The sequence below is a fragment of the Lampetra planeri genome, chromosome 52 (genome assembly GCF_965212315.1).
Source record: "Lampetra planeri chromosome 52, kcLamPlan1.2.h2, whole genome shotgun sequence".
Lineage (NCBI taxonomy): Eukaryota > Metazoa > Chordata > Hyperoartia > Petromyzontiformes > Petromyzontidae > Lampetra > Lampetra planeri.
This window is the reverse complement of record NC_136158.1, coordinates 6,452,880-6,474,532: the sequence shown is the minus strand read 5'-3', so window position 1 is coordinate 6,474,532 and position 21,653 is coordinate 6,452,880. Positions and strand designations below refer to the sequence as shown.

Here is a 21,653-nt window from a genome sequence, read left to right as displayed (position 1 = left end):
ATAGACTCACACAGAGACCCGTAGACTCACACATAGGCCCGTAGACTCACACAGAGACCCGTAGACTCACACAGAGACCCATACACTCACACAGACCTGTAGACTCACACAGAGACCCACAGACTCACACAGAGACCCATAAACTCACACAGAGATTCATAGGGGCCGTCCATAAATGACGTCACGCATCTAGGGAGAGGGGGGGGTCAGACATTTGTGACGATGTGACAAGGGGGGGTTTGAGAAATGTGACGTCACATCAAAATGCGCAACTTTAAATAAATATAGAGAACATGTTCTACATAATTAAATAGACTTTTTTTATAAATATTTGAAGCATCGTTTTTTTGTGGGGGGGGGGGGCAGAGCTTTATGACGTCATATTTGAGGGGAGTCTGACTTTTTGTGACGCCGTGTGACGATGGGGGGGGGGTTAAAAATCGTCCAAAATCGCGTGACGTCATTTATGGACGGCCCCATAGTTTGTTGTCCTTTCCCCCGCACACTCCGATTAGCGTGGTTGGCTACGTGCGGTGCGAAAAAAGTTCAACATACAGTACACAGTACATACTAAAGCAGTCAGGTCATAGGGGTGAAGTATTGGAATGACGGCAGGAAACCACTTGACGGGTAGCACACTTTTTATTAAACCTTGACTTGTCACGATACAACGTGTGGTCACTATTCCTCTGACTACACACACCACACTTGACACGTGTGGTCACTATTCCTCTGACTACACACACTTCACTTGACACGTGTAGTTACTATGGCTCACACTGCATGCTCACACTGCACTCCGCCCCGTAACGTCCGTGGAGCCTACAGGCCCACCCCAGCTTGGGCGTGGGCCACAACCTCTGAGTTCCAAGGGCCGGCCCTCTCACGGACGCTCGGCCCCGGGTCCCAGGGTTCCGCCTCTGGGTCACACAGAGCCCCGGCCCCTACAGGACAGCGGGACTAGGTACCGCAGGGCCCTATCTCTTCCTCCTCCGTCTTCAGTCTTCGCTGGTCACTCGCTCCACGTGCGCCTGTGCGCACCACCTTATATAGCCCCCGCTCACGGGAGACGGAGCGTATGCGGACCTCGACGTGAGCATCCCCCTTAGTTGACCAATCCCCGCGCGCTTGCCCCAGGATCCCATCGCTGTCAGCGCGCGTCACTGATACCCAACCAATCACTGCCTCATAACCCCCGACCCCGCGCTGACCCCTGATCCTTCACCGTCAGCGCGCGTCACCAACACACACAGCCAATCACTATCCGCTGGCACACGATCCCTACCCCAGCGCGTATCACCACTACAGGGGTAAGGCCCATTGACCTAAGCTCTGTTTCAATCAATAATAGAGGTGTTTTGGGTTAGATCACGTGATAATAAATGTGTCGTTAAACCTACCACCTCCCGACGCAGCCAATTAGTAACGTTTATCACTCTAAAACAAGTCAATTAGTTACTAGTTCAGCACTAATCGGTTGTGTGTTGGAGAGTTACAACCCACATCATTTACATTTCGAGTACTGTGACGTTTTGCCGGTAATTGCAACAAACAGCATCATCAGGCGACAACCAGAGTTGTGGAGAAATCCTCCTGTTTCGGTCTTAAATAGAGGTGGGGGTAAATGTGATCTTCGCCACTTTAATGGCGACCCGGCGATAAGGGCTGACACAAGCACGTTACATGGGGAAGGGAGGGATTACAGCGGTAGTGTAGAATAACATCTAGAACATAAAAAAAAACTTGACTGATAAATAACCAACATCCAAAAACTGTGCACAATGGAAATCTAGTCAGCAATTCACAATAACACTTTCCATGACGCCAGCAAAATGAACTTCACATGCTGCATTTATAAAATGACATTCACAACAGTGGGGATTACAACTGCGTTTCCTCTTTTAAATTAAGTATTTCCAAAAGTGGCACTCTCAAGTTCCAGTCACGCACGAGCTGGACGAATGGCGTTGGCAGGAGGAGTTATCAAGCAATGCCCTCAACTAAGATTAAGGTGACACTGGTCAACACACTTTTTCTGGCATCAGTTTTTGTCTATCACATCAGGTTTTTGAGATATCAAATTTAGCATTTTCAATAAAAACTGCAGAAGAAAATTATTAAATAAATGTGGATATCTACATAAAATGATATTATAAACACACTATCCTAAAAATACAGCACCATATTTTAACACTAAAGCAGTCACTGACTCGCAACAACTTGCAATCATAAGTGACAGAGTTAATTTCGGGTAAAATCAATGAAAATGGGGTATGCCGATAACATAAAAATGAGATGTGATAGAGCAAATCTGAGATCAGATTTGGAATCAGCACCCTGAAATTAGTCTAAAACAGCTGCAAAAGTTCAGGCCAGAAAAAAACTTTTTTTTGTTGACCAGTGTGATAGAGTCGGAATATTGTTGAGGTGATTTGCCGATTAATTCACTGTGATGATCGATGTAGCCGGGTCTCTCTCGGGCGAGCTCCGAATAGAGACACAGCCTCGACCCACTGAAGTTCCACTCGTATCGGATCAGCTTCACGAGAGATACCGTGACCCCACGTTACACATAGACAATTCACTGTGACCCCTGGTTACACACAGACACACAGTCACTTCACTGTAACCCCGCGTTACACACAGTCACACATTCACTTCACTACGTTACACACAGACACACAGTCACTTCACTGTAACCCCACGTTACACACAGTCACTTCACCACATTACACACAGACAGGATTTCTCTAGGCCGGGTCCCTCGGGGCAACGCAGCTCTACCCTGGAGTTTGGTTCGTATCGGATGATCTTTACACGAGTTACGTGACCTCGCATCGCAGACGGACGGGCATAGCCGGTGTGTACATGATGTCATCGGTGCCACTCGCTAACAGCACTTGCCCCAACAGTCTGTTCAGCCTATACGGGGGGATCTTTGTCTTTCTACTTGATTTCAACATTATCTGTGAAGCGTAAATACTGCATTCACCTACACGGCACGACGGCGAAGACGTTTCCATATTCGTGTCGATGTTGATATATAGGCCTCGAACAACAGCCCTTTTCATTATTACACGCTTTCTATTAACTCACTCTGTCTGTTGTTGTCGTTGTATCCTCGAATCTTGTAACTCAATTTTAACCAACTTCCCAATGTGGTATCGACTGCAAACTTGGTATACTTATGTCATGCTGATGATAATACTATAAAATGTAAACAATCTTTTTAATATGTTATGTTTCGGCTTGGGTCTAATTGTCTACGCTTAACTGACGTTGGCTGTAAATCACCATGGCCCCTTACGTTGTGGCAAGCTTCGGGGCCCACTTCCTGGAGTTCTTCCATTACTAGTAGGGTACATTTCATTAAAGCGTGTTTTAAAAAAAACTTTTTTAAATATTACTTATTTATGTTACGTTGAGGTGGTTGGTGAGACAGCTGATGGCGTCAGGTGTGGGCGCATCGCTGTGATGATGCCGCCTTATCCGCCTCCTGCTCCGTGTCTGTGAATCGGAGACATCGAGTCGCGAGACGTCCCCCACGGTTCTGTGGTGGGTGGGCTGACCACAGTCTCCGCGCACGCTGCGGGAGAATTTGTACATCTCCCATGTGTGCATCAACCACATCATCATCATCGTCGTCGTCGTCATCATCAGGAATCTGCGTCTGCTGCTACCATGGTTTGTGCAGTGGATGTGGCTCAGGGGTTGTGGCCTCAGAAGCTTCTGGGCAGAAGGTCTCAGCCAGAGATCTTCTGCGTCTTCAGGTCTTTCACGAGGAGGTGTTTGTGACTCCTGAATCAACTCCATTCAGCTTTCCATGCGGCAGCATCAGGGTTGTTTGAATCGAGATGCACCGGTGAAAACAAATGTAAACAGAACTCGCCTTCCCTGTATCCACGCATAAACCGTGAAGTGTCGAGTCCATCGGCCGTGTGGCCTTCCAGACCAACGTTATCCAGCAGCAGTATTCGGGTTTTGACTTTCTGGGTCTCGTTAGCATCGCGCCAGCGTGGGGGGGGGGGGGCACAGTGGTGGCGAGGGACGTTACTGAGAACCTGGTGGTGGATGATGTCATCGGATTCACCTGCCCCCTTCGTGTTTGCGGTCACGTGGGGGCAATGAGTCATTGTGACCCTCGACGAGTGAGGAGCAGCTGATGATTAAAGCAGTGCACGCAAAGATATATATTTTAAAATTATTTATTTCACAAGCACGGTTAATTCACAATATGGATGTCTTCCCACGGAAAATCGAAAGATAATTGTACTCTTGGTCGATTGTATTTCAAAAATTTGTTACGCTGATCCAAAGTTGAACATTTTATTAAAACCGAAGTGGTTTTCTAATAAAATGAGCCACATTAAGGCATTGGGGCTCAACTCCCGTTTACAGCCCTTAGCCAATGTGTCATTTCCACATTAAAATATGTTGGTGGCGAGCCTATCCACAAAACAACCAGTTGACTTCCCCACAACATGGTACTGATTTTATTGACCCTGCAGGGATGATGGGCCAAGTCAACCCCCCCCCCCCACAACCAGGATCCGACTGCGAGCTCCTCGCCCTGCCGCCGGGGGCCATCGTCTGGAGCAGTGGTTCTCAACCTGGGGTGGATCTCACAACCCCTTGGGGGTGCGAGATGCCCTTTCTGGGGGGTAGCGAGACACGGGCAGATTTTTTTTGAGACGGCAAATCATCGAAAACACAAATGAAGCACGGGCACCGTATAAGTAACCACTTTGTGTTTCACCAAATCCCTACGTATTTATGAACATTATACTTTTTTTTAATCCTTTTTATTAAGTTCACTTGCTTGTTTGCTTGCGCGCTTACGACCGTGCAAATCTTTCGGTCGTTTTTTAACCCACTTCCCGTGATCCAATCGAGCTGACATTTTGCACACAGACTCGTTGTGCGTGACAATTTATTTTCGTGAAAAATTTTTCCCAAAATTTTCCACTTTTTAGGAAAACATTTTTTTCATATTTAATTTAAAATACCAATGTGATAAAAATGAAACTCTTACTCAAGAAAAACAGAAATGAATAATAAAATAAAACCGATGCCACGCATATAAAGGATTTATAGTGAAAAACTTTGTTTTTACGGGTTAATTTTTTTACGACTGACAACCAAAGGCTGCAGTAAAGGTCAAGGGCCGCTGGGCTAGAGGCTGGCTGTAAAACTTTAATTTCGACTCTCGAGTCTCGACGTGGCATCGTTGAGCAAAGCGTTCAGTGTCGGTCACGGTGCTTGCCACGCAGCCCAGGCAGGGAGAGAGGGAGGCAGGGAGCGAGGAGCCCGAGTCACTTCGCCAACAGCTGCGCGGAGGGGTTAGGGCCGTGGCACTCACCCCACTCAGACAACCTCCACCACCACCACCACCACCTCCCCTATGCCAATTCCCCTTTCTGGTCACTTTCTTTTCTGGCCGGGAATCTTTACTGTCAGGTATTTATAATGATTTAGGGGCGCCACGGTGGCTCAGAGATGTTAATTCCCTCGCCTGGTATGCAGGAGGTCGTGGGTTCGATTCCGACCCTCACGCCTGCTGTATATTTGGAGTTTGCACGGTGGCTAGGAGATGTTAACTACCTCGCCTGGTATGAAGGAGGTCGTGGGTTCTATCTCGACCCTGACGCCTGCTGTGTATTTGAAATTTGCGTGTCTCTCTCTCCCTCCCCGTGGTCGCGTGGATTTTTCTCCGGGCCCTCCGTTTTTTCCTCCACATTTAGAATCCACACCACGCGTTTAGAGTCTTTGGCAGCAATAAATGTCCACATGATAAGTCGCTTCGTTGAGCTATCATTTGTGGCCAGGTCGCTTCTGAAAAGTTACGATATAGCCCAGTGGGCCTTACCTGGTAACATAAAAAATCGTTAGTTAAATAGTTACCACAGCACACACCGGTTACTAACCACCAGAGGTGGGACAAAGTCATTGTTATGCAAGTCCAAGTCGAGTCGCAAGTCATCAAATTCATGACTCGAGTCTAACTCGAGTCCAAGTCACATGACTCGAGTCCACATCTCATAGGTGGGACAAAGTCATTGTTATGCAAGTCCAAGTCGAGTCGCAAGTCATCAAATTCATGACTCGAGTCTGACTCGAGTCCAAGTCACATGACTCGAGTCCACACCTCTGCTAACCACTGGTTTATACCATAATAACTGAGCTTGCATCTAAGAAGCGCTTGTATGCATATCACATACCTGTCAACCCCTTATCAGTGCCTACCTTATTACAGACCAATTCAGACCTCATTGGTTACCCCGTGCCCTGAGGAATCTCAACGTTCATCCGACAAAGTCCCATGACAAGGGAGAAACACGGACACAGTTTTTTTTGTTTTCCCGCATTGAAACGGCTGTAGCCCCGTTTGAACCTGAACATTCAATTTCCCTGCACAGGAATACGGGGTAAACCGTATGGGCTGACACGGTACGCTGTCAGTGCGCACTCCTGGACTATGCACACATTGAACGTGAACGCTTTAGACCGCAGTTCTATAATGAGTCAAGTTTCTCTCGTATGGGGCAATGCGCCCGAGCGCGCGAGACAAACGCCAGCCGATATAATTAGCCCGGGGCTTCATGGAGGTGGCGGTGGGTGTCGGAGACGGAGTCATTCGCTCCGTGGACGACGAGGCAGCCGCCACGTCTTCCCTCCCTCCCCTCTCTCCCGGCCTCCCTGTGTGTCCCACACCTTTTGTGTTGTTGCGAGGGACCATCGCCGCGGAGATGGAACGTTGGCGGAGCGGTGGAGCGTGTAACGAGGCGAGATAGCAACTCCGGTGTCAGATGCTGCTGGTGGTTGTGATAGAAGGTGGGTGGCGTGTGAGCGACTTCTTTTTTTTGAGGAGTTTGCCGAGCACAGGCTCAAAACGTCGAGCGGCCAGCAACAAGCAGCACGACTAATAATAATACGTTGTAACGAATAAGAGTGTATGGAACGCGTGTCTTGCATTGAGTGAGGTTATTATTGGAGGAGCTTTGGGGGGGGGGCGACAGAGACGATGGGAGGAGGAGGGAATTCCACAGTGGAGCAGTGCGAGGGAAGAAGCAGAGGAAAGAAGTGAGGTGACCTGCAGTGTGGTGAGAGTGTGTGGGTGAGTGAGTGTGTTTTTGTGACCTGCAGTGTGGTGAGTGAGTGTGTTGTTGTGACCTGCAGTGTGGTGAGTGAGTGTGTTGTTGTGACCTGCAGTGTGGTGAGTGAGTGTGTTGTTGTGACCTGCAGTGTGGTGAGTGAGTGTGTTGTTGTGACCTGCAGTGTGGTGAGTGGGTGAGTGAGTGTTTTGTTGTGATCTGCAGTGTGGTGAGTGAGTGAGTGAGTGGGTGAGTGTGTTGTTGTGACCTGCAGTGTGATGAGTGAGTGAGTAGGTGAGTGTGTTGTTGTGATCTGCAGTGTGGTGAGTGAGTGTGTGGGTGAGTGTGTTGTTGTGACCTGCAGTGTGGTGAGTGTGTGTTGTTGTGACCTGCAGTGTGGTGAGAGTGAGTGGGCGAGTGTGTTGTTGTGATCTGCAGTGTGGTGAGTGAGTGTGTTGTTGTGACCTGCAGTGTGGTGAGTGTGTGTGTTGTTGTGACCTGCAGTGTGGTGAGTGAGTGAGTGTGTTGTTGTGACCTGCAGTGTGGTGAGTGAGTGAGTGTGTTGTGATCTGCAGTGTGGTGAGTGGGTGAGTGTTTTGTTGTGACCTGCAGTGTGGTGAGTGAGTGTGTGGGTGAGTGTGTTGTTGTGGGGAGCAGTAGTTCGCTGCGCTATGAACCCGGCAATCCGGGTTCGATTCGCGATCACGGCCAACACCAGTGACGATTATATGAACCGGTCCTGGGCCTCCCCTAAGTCGACTCAGCCTCAAATGAGTACCTGGAGCGGTGTGTAAACATCGCCACTGGGGAGACAAAGGCGGTCGGGCGTGGTGCTGGCCACCCACCTCGTATACCGTTCCGGCCTTCATAGTTGTTTGCTAACAGAACTTGCCCCTACAATCTGTTAAGGCTATACGGGGGATCTTTGTCTTTTTGTTGTTGTGACCTGCAGTGTGGTGAGTGAGTGGATGAATGGGTGAGTGAGTCAGTGAGTGATTGTGTTGTTGTGACCTGCAGTATGGTGTCTGGGTGAATGAGTATGTGGTTGAGTGAGTGTGTTGTTGTGACCCGTAGTGTGGTGAGTGTGTTGTTGAGTGAGTGTGTTTTTGAGTGAGTGTGTTGTTGTGACCTGTAGTGGTGAGTATGAGTGAACGAGTGGGTGGGTAGGTGAGTGTGTGGGTGAGTGAGTGTGTTGTTGTGACCCGTAGTGTGGTGTGTGAGTGAGCGAGTGGGTGGGTGAGTGTGTTGTTGTGACCTGCAGTGTGGTGAGTGTGTGGGTGAGCGAGTGGGTGGTTGAGCGAGTGTGTGGTTGAGTGAGGGTGTTGTTGAGTGAGTGTGTTGTGACCTGCAGTGTGGTGAGTATGCGGGTGAGCGAGTGGGTGGGTGAGCGAGTGTGTGGGTGAGCGAGTGTGTGGGTGAGTGTGTTGTTGTGACCTACAGTGAGGGAAAAAAGTATTTGATCCCCTGCTGATTTTGTACGTTTGCCCACTGACAAAGAAATGATTAGTCTATAATTTTAATGGTAGGTTTATTTGAACAGTGAGAAACAGAATAACAACAAAATCCAGAAAATCGCATGTCAAAAATGTTATAAATTGATTTGCATTTTAATGAGGGAAATAAGTATTTGACCCCTCTACAAAACATGACTTAGTACTTGGTGGCACAAACCTTGTTGGCAATCACAGAGGTCAGACGTTTCTTGTAGTTGGCCACCAGGTTTGCACACATCTCAGGAGGGATTTTGTCCCACTCCTCTTTGCAGATCTTCTCCAAGTCATTAAGGTTTCGCAAATCAATTTATAACATTTTTGACATGCGTTTTTCTGGATTTTGTTGTTGTTATTCTGTCTCTCACTGTTCAAATAAACCTACCATTAAAATTATACACTGATCATTTCTTTGTCAGTGGGCAAACGTACAAAATCAGCAGGGGATCAAATACTTTTTTCCCTCACTGTATGGGGAGTGGTAGTGTAGTTGTTAGCGCGCTGCGCTACAAACCAGAAAAACCGTGTTCGCTTCCCACTCACGGCCAACACCAGCGACGTTTATCTGAACCGGTCAATGGCCTCCCCTTGATCGACCCAGCCTCAAATGAGTACCTGGTGTGCTGTGTAAACATCGCCACTGGGGAGACAAAGGCGGTCAGGCGTGGTGTTGGCCACCCACCCCCTCCTGTGCCGTTCCGGTCTTCATAGGTGCTCGCTAACAGCACTTGCCCCAAAAGTATGTTAAAGGCTATACGGGGGATCTTTGTCTTTGTCGTGACCTGTAGTATGGTAAGTGTGTGGGTGAGTGAGTGTGTGGGCGAGTGTGCTGTGGTGACATGCAGTGGGGTGAGTTTGATGAGATGAAACAGTATCTGGTAAACAATGATGTGTGAGTGATGTGGGGACATCGTGACAATCCGGTCCTGTACCGTCGTGGGGGGCTGAAGGGGGGCCGAGCCCCCCCCCTCGCCAACTTGCTAGAAGAATCAGCTCCCCTTCTATATTCCCTCAATATTTAATACCGGCTGCCGTTATTATTTGGCCGTCCCACAGCAAGGGGTGAGCGCTCGACCAAATCCGACCGCATCAACGCTGTTAGTGTCCTCCCAGCCCGGCCTTCCCCCACCCCCGAATTCGTGTGCCCCCCCCCTTTCTTTAAGCAAGGTCACGCTCAGGGCTGTGACCGTGCCTCTGCGGCCTGCTCGCGCCCGCTCATCTCATCGTGAGCCACAGCATCTGCGGATTAATCTTAGCCAGGTCTCTCTCGGTCGGAGTCCCATGACATATTTAGGCACCAGGCACACTACATCCAGTATACCCTTTAACCGTGGCTTTAGCCTGCCACGAGTCACGTGCCACATGCTCCAGTCGACAAAGTGACCTGGGAAATATTCAGCCGAAAATTAAGCCCTGCGAGTACCCACGGTGTAATGTGAATAAATATATTGTTGTTATTATTATTTTACAGCCTCTCTGTCAATCCACTGCCGTGTTGGTCACTGGAGTTGTTTGGCCATACTTCACCGCGCTGGTCAGTGTGGGGTTGATGAATGGGGCTCAGGACTGTTTCAGACATCACTCGCTGTGGCCAGGCATCGAACTTACATCGCCGGATTGTAATCGCGAGGAATCTGGGAACTCTCTTGCAGCTCACCGGCGCGTCGTCTTGTGGCAATTAAAATCGCTTGGCTGTGTCGGGGGGTAGTGGTGGAGGGTTTTACGACACCAATTTGACGAGATTGTCATTGTGCTGCTCCACCTGAGGTTGGCTGATGAATCGCGACATCGGCTGCAATATACACAAGTGTTGTTACACGCGTTGTTATTTTATATTTGATATGCTGTCAGGATTTGGGTTAAACTCGCAGTCGTGGCGTTGACCAAGCGTGACTCCAATTTCGTCGACGATAACAACAATGACAAGATAACCGACCGTCCGAATAAAACCGTGAGCCCGATGATGAATGACTCAACCCGCTCGGGCTCGCCATCGTGGTGCCTCCGCGCGCTTGGCGGCTCATGGCGATTGCTATAAATACTCCGAGTGAGCCCAGCGCATACCCGCGTCGCCATTACCAAAACTCTCGGGTACTGTACGAGCGATGATATTGAGTTGCAGGCGGGCGCAAAGCTTTCGCGATGGGGGTGGGGGGGGATCGGAGTGGCCGCTGGATATTTTGGCCTCTGCATGTTTATTCATTTTTCAGGGAAACCTTTGCACGACTGCATGCGAATCTGTGCACGAGATATCCGGCGAGCTGCAGCGAACGTACGTGCGGATTGAGAGTTGTGACTTGGTGCCACGCTGCTGCAGCGACGGCGGCGGTGGTGGCTGCAGCGCATTGCTGCCTAGGATTCGCTACGGAGCTTCGGGTAAGGCTTCTCAATCCATCCCCCCCCCCTCCCCGTTATTGTCACCCCTCACCAGCCGCCTTGTCTGTCGCTCCGACTAAAGGCCAACACTGTGGGTGACATGTCCTCAGTGGCGGTCGGAGACTCCGCCGAGCACCCGGTGGGAACGAGCAAGGAACCCAGCGTCTCCGAAATTCACGGCCCATCGGACGGCTCCAGGGCCACGCCACCCGAGTGGGCCTACGTGGAGATCAGAGAGGCGTCCCCCGACCGCTCGGAGTGGGCGGGCGTGCGGGGCGGCGATGCGGTGCGCAGTTCGGGAAGCGGCGGCGATGTAGGACGGGGGGCGGCGCTCACGAGTGAAGGCGGCGAGGTCAAGCCCGCGGCAGAAGTGGCAACGAGCCGCGGCGGGGACATGGGCATCGTGGCGAGCTCCACGGACGACGAGTCTATCGTCTATCACGACACGCTCACGCCCGAGGAGGCGCAGCTAGCTGCCGGTCGCTACGGTGAAGAAGATGCGCCAGACGGGACGGCGGATTGGCGGGATGGCGGCGAGCGCGTGCCAGATGAGACGACAGATCAACGGGATGGTGACGAGCGCATGCCGGATGAGATAGTAGATCGGCGGGACAACGGCGAGCGCTTGCCGGATGAGTCGGTGGATCGGCGGGACAACGGCGAGCGAGTGCCGGATGAGTCAGCCGATCGGTGGGATGGTGGCGAGCGCTTGCCGAATGAGTCGGTGGATCGGCGGGACAACGGCGAGCGCATGCCGGATGCGACGACAGATCAACGGGATGGTGGCGAGCACTTGCCGGATGAGATAGTGGATCGGCAGGACAACGTCGAGGGCTTGCCGGATGAGTCGGCCGATCGGCGGGACAATGGCGAGCGAGTGCCGGATGGGACAGCGGATCGATGGGACGGTGGTGAGTGCACGCCAGATGAGATAGCGGATCGGCAGAACGGTGGTGAGCACACGCCAGACGAAACGGCAGATCAGCAGGATGGCAGTGAGCACACTCCAGATGGGATGGCGGATCAGTGGGACGGCGGTGAGGAACTGGAACAGAGTGAAACGGCAGATGCCTCAAATGAGCGCCGGAGCAGTGGTGCTGCCCGTGCGAGTGACGGCGACGCTCCAGCAGAAGATGGAGTCAGTGACAGAAACTCAAGCGGGGAAGCAGTGGCAGCGGCAGTGCAGGATGTCTCGCCTGACTCGCCCGACTCACCCTCGCTCAACTCGCCCTCGCTCGACTCACCCTCGCCCACCAGCTCGGCGGAGCACGAGCTGAATCCCGCGCGCGGAGAGGCAGGCGACGCGAGCGAGGTAAACTTCATCACCACGCACGAGATCAACATCGGCGACCCAGAGCGGCGCCTCGGAAGCCAGGACGTGTGGAGCTTCGCGAGCGGCGAGCGCTGCATGACGAGCCGCGACGCAAGCCGAACCCCAGAGACGACGGTGGGCAGCGCCGGCATCGGTGTGTCGCCGGCGCCGGCACGGGACTCGGTGGCGGAGGCAGCGGGGGGAGAGTCCGTGCACGAGAGCTCGGTAACGTGGGTGCCCACCTCGCCGCTGTCGGCCGAAGAGCCACGGGATTATTACATCACCGTGGAATGCCGTGGCCTGGCGGAGGAGGAGACGCGCAGCGGAGGAGCAGAGAAGATTGAGAATCGTGTAGGGGGCGGGAGAGGCAGCGCGGGGGAGCTTGAGGAGGCGGCAGGCGGCCCCATACAGGTGGTCAGCCCCAGCTACGGCGGCGACGGGGCCGAGAAGGGATGTCGCTCGGCGCTTCTGGCGACGGACGGATTTGAGTGGAGGACAGAGGAACAGAAGCTGAGCGTGAGCGCCGATTCATCCAGCGAGGCCAGCACCGCCGCCAGCTCAGCAACTGTGGGCGGCCTAGATGAAGACACATGGATGGTTGGCGACGCCGGTTGCGGGAAGCTGTTGGTATCAGAGTTTGCGTCGATCACACCGCCAGGCGTCACCATCGAAGAACTTGACGACGACGACGATGGTGCCGACGAGTTCGGAGGTTTCGGCAAAATTCCCACTGACGTCATCTGCTGTGACCCCGCTCGTGGCAGCGGAGAGATGTTCGCCACCGCCGCTGATGATCGAAGGGAAAATGCTCGCGGGGGCCGCGACGATGACGAGGGTCGGGGGCCGAATCCCCCACGTGTTGGAGACGTCACGCACAGTGGCGCGAATGGCTACGCAAGCGACGCCTCCAGCGGCGGGGTGGATGACGTGGACAACGAGGTGCGCAGCCTAACCGCGAAGGCCTTCCGGAGCCTGTCGTGCCCCTATGAGCCATACCCGGAGAAGGCCGTGCCGGCACCCGGCTCGCCCATCGACGCCAATCCGGGCGCCATCTGGTTTCCCGATGACGACATTTCGCTCAACCGCTGGCCGACATACGTCGACTTGGGGCGGCGCGACGAGGTAACGGTCAACGTCGCATCGGACGCCGGTGCTCACGTGGCTAATGGGAGAATCATCACGACGGTGACGCGGGCCGATGGGACGTTTGCGCGGTGCAGCGGTAGGTCCGCCTCGAGCGGGAGAGAGAACATCAGGGGCGGCGGCGGTGGCTCGGAGCAGACGCACGTGACAGGCACCGTGATGAAACGCTCCGTGGTGTTGAGACAGAAACAGGAGTTGCATCAGCGGCATCAGCAACAGCAGGCGGCTGTGGTGACGTTGGAGAGGGAGTTTGAGAATTCACAGGAGGACACAGTGAAGATGCACATCAAGGACAACGTGACGTTCTCGTGCAGCATGCACTCGCACACACAGGAGAAGAGAAGTGCCTGCTACAGCGGGCAGCAGCAGGAGCAGGTGCAGCTGCAAGTGCACCATCAGCATTTCTCACAGAGCCGACAAACGTGGAGCAGCAATGATATGAGTGAAGTCATCGCTGCGCACGCCCCGGACGACAGCGACGCGGACGCGGCGGCCCGCGTGACCAACGGCAAGCCAGCCGGTCACGCCAAGCAGGCATCCAGCATCCTGAAGAACGTCATCTCAAAGAAGATGCAGCTGGAGCAGGAGCTGAGGATGGAGAGGGGGGAGTTGAGAGACACGAGCATGATGGTGGAATGCGCGGAGTTGCGATTCACCGGCAGAGTTGCGGGAATCGACGCCACGGCTGCAAATGGTGATGGAGGCGACCCAGGCGAGGGACGAGATTGCGGTGGGTTTGCCAATTCCGCAGGAGCGGATGTTTGTTCCGGTCCCGCGCCGCCTGATGAGACGCAAGTGAAGCCGGCGAGCCGTCGTCATCCTCATCATCGTCATCGTCATCATCGTCACACAGCGGAGGTCGAGGATGGAAAAGACGACAGTGCTAAGATGGACAGGGTTGAGAAGAAGGGGAATGGACAGGGCAATGAACAGGGTAATGAACAGGGAAATGGACAGGGAAATGGACAGGAAAATGAACAGGGAAATGAACAGGGAAATGAACAGGGGAATGGGCAGGGGAATGGGCAGGGGAATAAGAGGATGCTGGGAGGCGAATTGACCATGGATACGAATGTTCGGGGTAAAACTAAAGCTTCAGAAGGACAGACACGCAGCACGGGGAAATCTAAGAGAGGCGCCTCTGGAAAAGCGACGGTGTCGAGAAACATCTTCCTGCACAGCGAGCACAGCGCGTTTCGCTCGTGGAGGCAACGACGCGGGGAGCAGCGGCACGGCAGGGAGCAAACCGTATCGCTAGCGCAAGTCGTGGTGCAAGATGCGCGGCAGCAAATGATCCAAATCGATATTCCGCACCGCGGCACCGGGAGAAGGAATGAAATCGCCCTCCCGCCGGAAGATCTGCCCGGAAGGAATGAATACTGCTCTTTCGCCGGCCCCGAAGAGGAGGAGGCAGCGCCTGCGGCTCCATGCGTTCGGCACGGCGGCGGCGGCTCTTGCTCCGCCGCATCGCCCAAGCACGACGTTGGCACGGGCGGTGGCGACAACGGCGGGAAACTCGAGGATGGCGGGAAACTCGCGGACAGCAGGGGCGCACACACCACGCTGCGGGCCGAGGTGCGCGTCGAACGCGCCGACGGCGATTGCGCCAAGCGGCCGAGCAGCGCATCTCAGGATGACAATCGAGACTCTGGCGACCGCCGACCTCCTCCTGCATACGCCACCTACAAGAGCAACAACACGCTTTACATCGGCGACACGACCAAGGCCGTGGTGATGTCCTGCTCCCCCGAGATCAAGATCAGCCTGCGGAAGACGGGCAGCGACGCCAAGACAAGCCCGTTCAGCATTGCCAAGCTCCTGACGCCCAACATCGCCGCGGAGCCAGTCGCCCAAAATGGCCCCGGAGCGGAGGGGGCTCGGGCGGGCGAGACAAGGCCCGCGGCGAGCTACACGCTCCCGGCCATTTTCAAAATCGAGCCGGTGGAGATGACAGTGCCGGTGAGAGTGGAAGAGAAACCAAAGTTCCAGGCGCCGCTCCACCAGGTGCGTGACGTCCGCAAGCTCGTCAAGAGCACGTACCCAACCGCCCGCGTCGAGCCGAGCGAAGTTGCGGGCTCCCACCGCGGGCCGGCGACGCAGACGGTGATGCACATGGGAGGGGCGGCCGCGGTGGCGGTCTCGGGACTGGCAGAACGAGAGCGGATGAGCCAGCTACAGCCCGTGAACTTGTGGCCCAACGCGGGCCGTGGAATCGGGGCCATACCGCCGCTCGTCATCAACTGCAAGTCGATCACGAGGAAGGAAGGTGGTGAGGGCCAAGACGCTAACGGTAATGATGGAGGGAGCAATTGCAGCAGCAGCAGTGGCAGCGTCAGGGCGGTGGTGATACCGGCGGCGGCGGTGGTGGCGGCGGTGAGGGAGGTGGAGAAGGAGTGTAAACGGGAGAGCGAGCCGCCACCCTACCGTCTCGTAGCCAAGTCCTCAGACACGTCACCGTCTGTTCAGCTTGACCACCCGGCGTGGCCGCCGTGCTCCCTGCTATGGACACCGAAGCCGGAAGAGGTCAAGAAGCCGGCAACGGTCGCCAAGGCCGACGTGCTCGCCGACGGTGACGGGCCCCAAGGGAGCCGCTCGTCAGAAGGTGCGCGGCACGCTCCCAAAAGCCGGCAGGCAGTGGAGATGCCATCGGCAGCGGCGTGGTCCACGAGCAACACGTGCTTGGCGCATGAGCAGAATGAGGGGATGAGATGGCAGCAGGGTGCCCAGGGCCCCGCGCAGGGCAGCCACGTTCAATCGCTCATCGCCTCCCTCGAGGAGGACACCAAGGGGAAGCTCAGATCTGCTCCAGCGGTGGAAGACAGCGCGGCGGAGTGCGACGGGAGACCGAGTTCTGCGCTGGAACGGTCGAGTCGCCAGCAGCGGCCTGAGCAACGGGAGCAGCTGCAGGCGCGGCCGCAACCGGCACAAGAGCTGCCAAAACCACAGCAGCCAAGTGAAATGTTCGACGCCACAAGTCGAGATGCGCCAGAGGAGGCAGATTCTCGTAAAGACGGGAATAAGCAAGACGAAAAACCGCCCGACGTGTTTCCACCGAACGACGGCAGAGCAGAGCTCCCGCATGCCAACGGAGAGAAAGCGGTGGAGAATCTCAAGGCGCAGTTTGCGCCGAGGCCGGTAGTGACCCAGACGAGGGCCCTATTTGCGAGCTCTCCCTCACCTGCGTGCAGGGTCCGGTCCTCCTGGCAGAGCCAGAAGATCACCAACAAGGTCCCGCAGCCGTTCTCCACCATGCGAACGACGTCGGCCTCCGCGGTGCTCTCGGGCCTAGGCACGCATGCGGGAGACCAGGGCCAAAAGATGGTGATCCGATCGGTGAGACCGCCGTGCGCCGTACGCATGGACGAAGCCAAAATGGGGAACCTGGCACAGGAAAATTCTCTCCAACAGCAGAAGCAGCAGCAGCAGCAGCAGCCAGAGACACCAGGCCAAGTGGCGGCAGATAGCGAATACTACCTGACACTGCCAACTGCGTTGGAGAACGGCGGAGCAGCCAACTCCCAGACGTGCCTGGACAAGGAAGCGCCGCTGGTGACCACGCCGCCCAAAGTACCGCCAAAGACGTACAAGGATTTCAGTCAGGCAGGTGCCTTGGCCGGCAGCGGCGCCAGGCCGCACCCACCCCACCATCACCTCCAACACCGGCGCCAGCCACCGAGATCCTCCTCGAGCGACGAGAGAGTGAAGCGTGGCTCGATTGATAGCAGCGGGGCCAGCGGGAGCGGCAAAAGTACCCCGAGCCCGAGCCCCGTCTTCGATTTCGGAAAAACTCAGAAGCCGGCGGTCATGCAACCGCTGATGTGCCCTCCATCGCCAATGATCCTGCAGCCCGTGCAGTGCCCTGGTTTCTCTGGTGCCGTGCCGGCGCCAATGCTGGCGCAAAACCACGGTGTGCCATCGTGCGAGGGCTCAGACATGCCGGCGCAAATATCCTACGTGCAGCTGCCTGCCGTGCAGGCGCAACACAAGATGCTGATCGACCCAGAGACGGGGCAGTGCTACTGGGTGGAGAAACCGCCGCAGCCTCAGCGCAAGAGGCTTTACGACCCCGATACGCAGCAGTACGTGGAGGTGGCGATCCCCCCGCAAGGCCTGGCGATGCCCCCCAGCGCGGGTGGGGGTGCAATGTACCCTGCGCCACCACAGCTCATGCTGGCGGCATCGCCACACGTGCCGTATGGGTCGGCGTTTGTAATGTACCAGGGCGTCATGCCCACGCAGATGGCGGCAGCGGCGTCGCCCGGCTGTGAGTATTCCCAGCAGCAGATGCAGATGATGCACCTGCATATGATGCACAAAAGCCAGCAGCAGCAGCACTATCTCAGCCAGAGTGTGCACGGCATCTCTTCAGAACCGCAGAGCCCTTTGGACAAACCGTTCTTCAAGGCCGCCCCAGACGAAGTCAGTGCTGCCAATGACCGGCCGTACTTCCTGCCGTCGGGCATGGTGCTGGCCCAGCCCCAGGCCGTGTACACGCTCCCGGCGACCTCGGCCGGCGGTCAGCCGGGCGTGGGCGTAGACGCCAACCTGCCCAAGGGCAGCGGCGTCGCCTCCGAGTCGCCGCCGACGCAGGGCCCGCGCGTTGTGGCGCCGCCCCTATTCGACGGCACGATGATGAGCTTCGTGGTGGAGCACAGGTGAACGGGCAGCACGGGGAGGGACCGAGAGAGAGAGGGAGTGCCGGTGAGTTTCTCTCTGGCGTATGTCCCCCTACCGCTTGTGGCTATGGTTTTGGTACGGTGATTGTTTTGGAAAATGAGTGGAGTACAAAGTTAGAACGGGCTAGTCCGCTCTAGCTCTGTACTGCACTGTACAGGAGTAGCGACAGCAGAGGACAAAACTAGACTGGCATGGGTCGTGACCTCCGATAGCATGGTTGGCTACGTACCGTTCAAAAGAAGTTCAGAATACAAACATACTGCGTGGCATGGAGACGCAGCTCAGAGTGAGGCATGCCGTTGCACTGCACCCCGTCTCACTTTCTTACATTTTCAAGTTCTCTCCAATTCGCATTTTTTCGGGGGGAATCCAAAACACGCGTCACGACCATATGACGCTTGCCGGCCTTTCTGAGAATCTGCTGCACGACCGTACTTCATCCGCGCCGATTGATTCGAATCTATGAAGGCGACGAGTATGAACAGAGGTGCAGCGTGGGGCGGGGGGTTCGTGAGGACCAGATTGGATGACGGACACCTGCAGCTACCCAGACACATGTAACATGTGTGCCATGTGTGCATTCATGTGTGTGTGTGTGTGCTCGCGTGTATCCACAGCTGAGTGGCTGCTGAGATTCCTGGACGGAGCTCGGTGATGCAAAGAAAAAGATCCCCCGTGTAGCCTTTAACAGACTTTTGGGGCAAGTGCTGTTGGCGAGCACTTACGAAGGCCGTACACACGGACACACACGCGCGCGCACGCGTCTTCCAAGCTGAGCGTGGGATGCGTGACTCGCTCACCTCGCACTCGGGCCCTGCGGTATGACCTTGCTTAGAGAGTGGGGTGCATAAACACACGCCCGGGGCGGGTGCATGATGCAGCCAATGCTAAGCAAACTTTACACGTTGAATGCTAAACACAAGGAGTACCGACGCGATCTGCTTGTTGTCTCTTGTGCCTTCTCCCATGCCACATGTGTAAATGTTGTAACCGCCACGTTTTTGACTCGGCAGTCAGAATTCTAGAACTGTGGTCCCTTGGCTCAACGATGGCTCGTCCGTACCACTTGGGGTGGCAAATGATACCGATGATTTTACGGAAGAGCATTTCACCTCCAGATCGGAAAACATTCACGAAAGCGAAATTGCCGTGGCAGCTTCGCTCGAGACGTGCCGTTAGAGACAGGATATGCGGTGGTGGTGATATTGAAAGAAAACAAAAATGGAATCGGAATCTAACACGAATTATCCGCGGAAAATCAATGCGGAGCGCGTCTCGAACTTAGACGGCGTGTCCACTGGGGCTCGATACTGCCCATGGCGGGCACTGCCCATGATGGGCGGGCGCCGCCCATGGTGGACACTGCCCATGGTGGACACTGCCAATTGGTAGCGTTTCCCTCCCCACCAAGTGGTACCCTCTCTGGCGGCTTCTAACCCCGGGGCCCGAAATGTGGCAATGAAAGGCGGCTCGCGTCGCCATCGTCGCCAAGGCACCGTAACCTTTGTATTTTATTTTATAACTCTTATCTTGTTTTGTTCACTATATATTTGAAGGGTTAAGCCCCAAACCCGTTTAACTTCCGCTCCCCTCCACGAGTGGCCTGCCAATTAGGCTTCAGATTCCCAACAGGACGAGGCTTTGGGGGAACCCGCACTGCTAAGACTGCTGCAGCCTGCATGCGATGCCTGCCGACGTGAGACCATGTCAGGCCATTTAGGATGCGGGATCCATGCCCCCGTGATGCCGTGTGTGTGTGCGTGTGGTACCCGTTTACTCGTCGTTTCCGGCTCAGCTGGAACGGCACTGTGTCAGGAATTATTCGGGCCACGCCGACACATGCATTTGCTCGCCTTTTTGTTTGTCCTTATGAGTCCATGCATCTCGTTTATTTTATGCGCCCCACTCGTACGATTGTGGCCATGCAACCGAAACTATGGACCACAGAGTAAACCCATAGAGACTCATAGAGATACACAGGAGACACAGAGAGCCCATAGAGATACATAGCGGCCCATCGACTCGTAGATACATGTAGACCCATCGAGAATAACACAGATATACACGGAGAGACACAGAGAGATACATTGAAGACAAACCACTGTGGTTATGGTCATGCAACGGTAAACCATCGTAGTCTGTGCTCCTTCAACGGAGGAGGCAGGAGGAACAGCAAAGTGACACGAACTCTCTCTCTCTGCTGAAGCCCTCTCGTCATGGCCAGCACCAGCAGGACCTCGACATTGGCATCGAGCTCCTGACCGCTTCTGCCATCATACACAAAAACAGAATAGGATTGATGCAATGTAGTGTACAATAATGAATGCATTATTATGAACAGACAGTACCTTTAAGTCTTAGTGGTAGTGCCTTAGAGGTCGTCCATAAATGGCGTCACACACCTGGGGGGGGGGGGGGGTCAAACATTTGTGACGATGTGTGACGACGGGGGAAGGGGGGGTTTGAGAAATGTGACAGTCACGTGAAAATGCAACTTTAAATAAATATAGACAACACGTTCTACTTAATTAAATAGACTTTTTAATGTTTTCTCCTACAACATCAGAGTGCAGCGCCACATTAAATACACACTAGAATGGCAATAGTTTAAAGCGATTTGAAGCATGTTTTATTTTTGGGGGGGGAGGGTGGGCAGAGCTTTATGACGTCATATTTGAGGGGGGAGTCTGACTTTTTGTGACGCCGTGTGACTAGGGGGGGGGGGGGGGGGTAAAAAATCGTCCAAAATCGCGTGACGTCATTTATGGACGGCCGCTTACGCCCAATAATCCCTCCTCCCAAGCTGACCTAGCAGCAACGTTCCGAAACATATGGCGTGATAGACCAAGCCATGTACGGCTCCTTTGTAATCCACTGCTGGATGAAGGCCTCCCCACAACGCGCGCCTCGTTATTTGGGGGGGGGGGAACATTTGACCATACTTCACCACGCCGGTCAGTGCGTTTTTTTTCTCGAAGGTGGGCGGCATAAAAAAACATCTGAGCATAGGAGTGCAATACAACAAGGCAGGTTGCCATGCTGGCCCTGTTCTGCGCACCGCCTCGCTGACCCACGGGCACCCCCAAGACGCCCGTGGTCACGCGTGAATCAGAATACACATATATAATAGCCCAGATCTGTCATGCTGTCATTCTGTGACTGTGATTAACGCCCTCGGATTGGTTGAAGTGCGTCACGTGACCGCGAGCAAGCAGCCAACCAGAGGTGCACCCCTCCAAAACATGTACGCCCCCGGATTGGTTGACGTGCGTCACGTGACCGCGAGCTGCCCACTTCGTGTTGTCGTGGTACGCCGCGCACCTCGGAGGCCCGAGAAGCAGCAACATCACGGCCACAGCGCCGGAGACGCAGCCATGGAAAGCTGCCGGTCGATCCACTCACACACCGCTCACTCATACACACAGCTCACAACAACAACAACCGCCATTCGCCACTAAGTGGCGGTGACGTCACCACGACGCTTGTGCCAGGCCATGTGCACCTTGAGGCCACGTGAAGTGTCGAACGCCCGCTGGCAGGAGGTCACGGGGCAGACCCAGCAGG

General features: G+C 54.7%; 1 protein-coding gene across 1 annotated transcript; it reads left to right on the top strand.

Annotated features, from left to right (window-relative positions):
* Positions 1-6,599: 6,599 nt before the first annotated feature.
* Positions 6,600-21,221, top strand: LOC144734628 (uncharacterized). The gene is made up of 4 exons (XM_078616897.1): positions 6,600-6,653; positions 10,792-10,957; positions 11,068-18,113; positions 18,707-21,221. The coding sequence occupies exons 1-3, from the start codon at positions 6,600-6,602 to the stop codon at positions 18,069-18,071; spliced, it is 7,224 nt and encodes a 2,407-aa protein (XP_078473023.1). The 3' UTR covers positions 18,072-18,113; positions 18,707-21,221.
* The last annotated feature ends 432 nt before the right edge of the window (positions 21,222-21,653 follow it).

Excerpts from the sequence above, each read along its gene's own strand:
- LOC144734628 (XM_078616897.1), top strand. The coding sequence starts at position 6,600 with ATGGAGGTGGCGGTGGGTGTCGGAGACGGAGTCATTCGCTCCGTGGAC. Across the intron at positions 6,654-10,791 it reads TTCGCTCCGTGGACGACGAG|GGAAACCTTTGCACGACTGC; the intron begins GCAGCCGCCACG and ends TTCATTTTTCAG. Across the intron at positions 10,958-11,067 it reads GATTCGCTACGGAGCTTCGG|TGGCGGTCGGAGACTCCGCC; the intron begins GTAAGGCTTCTC and ends ACATGTCCTCAG.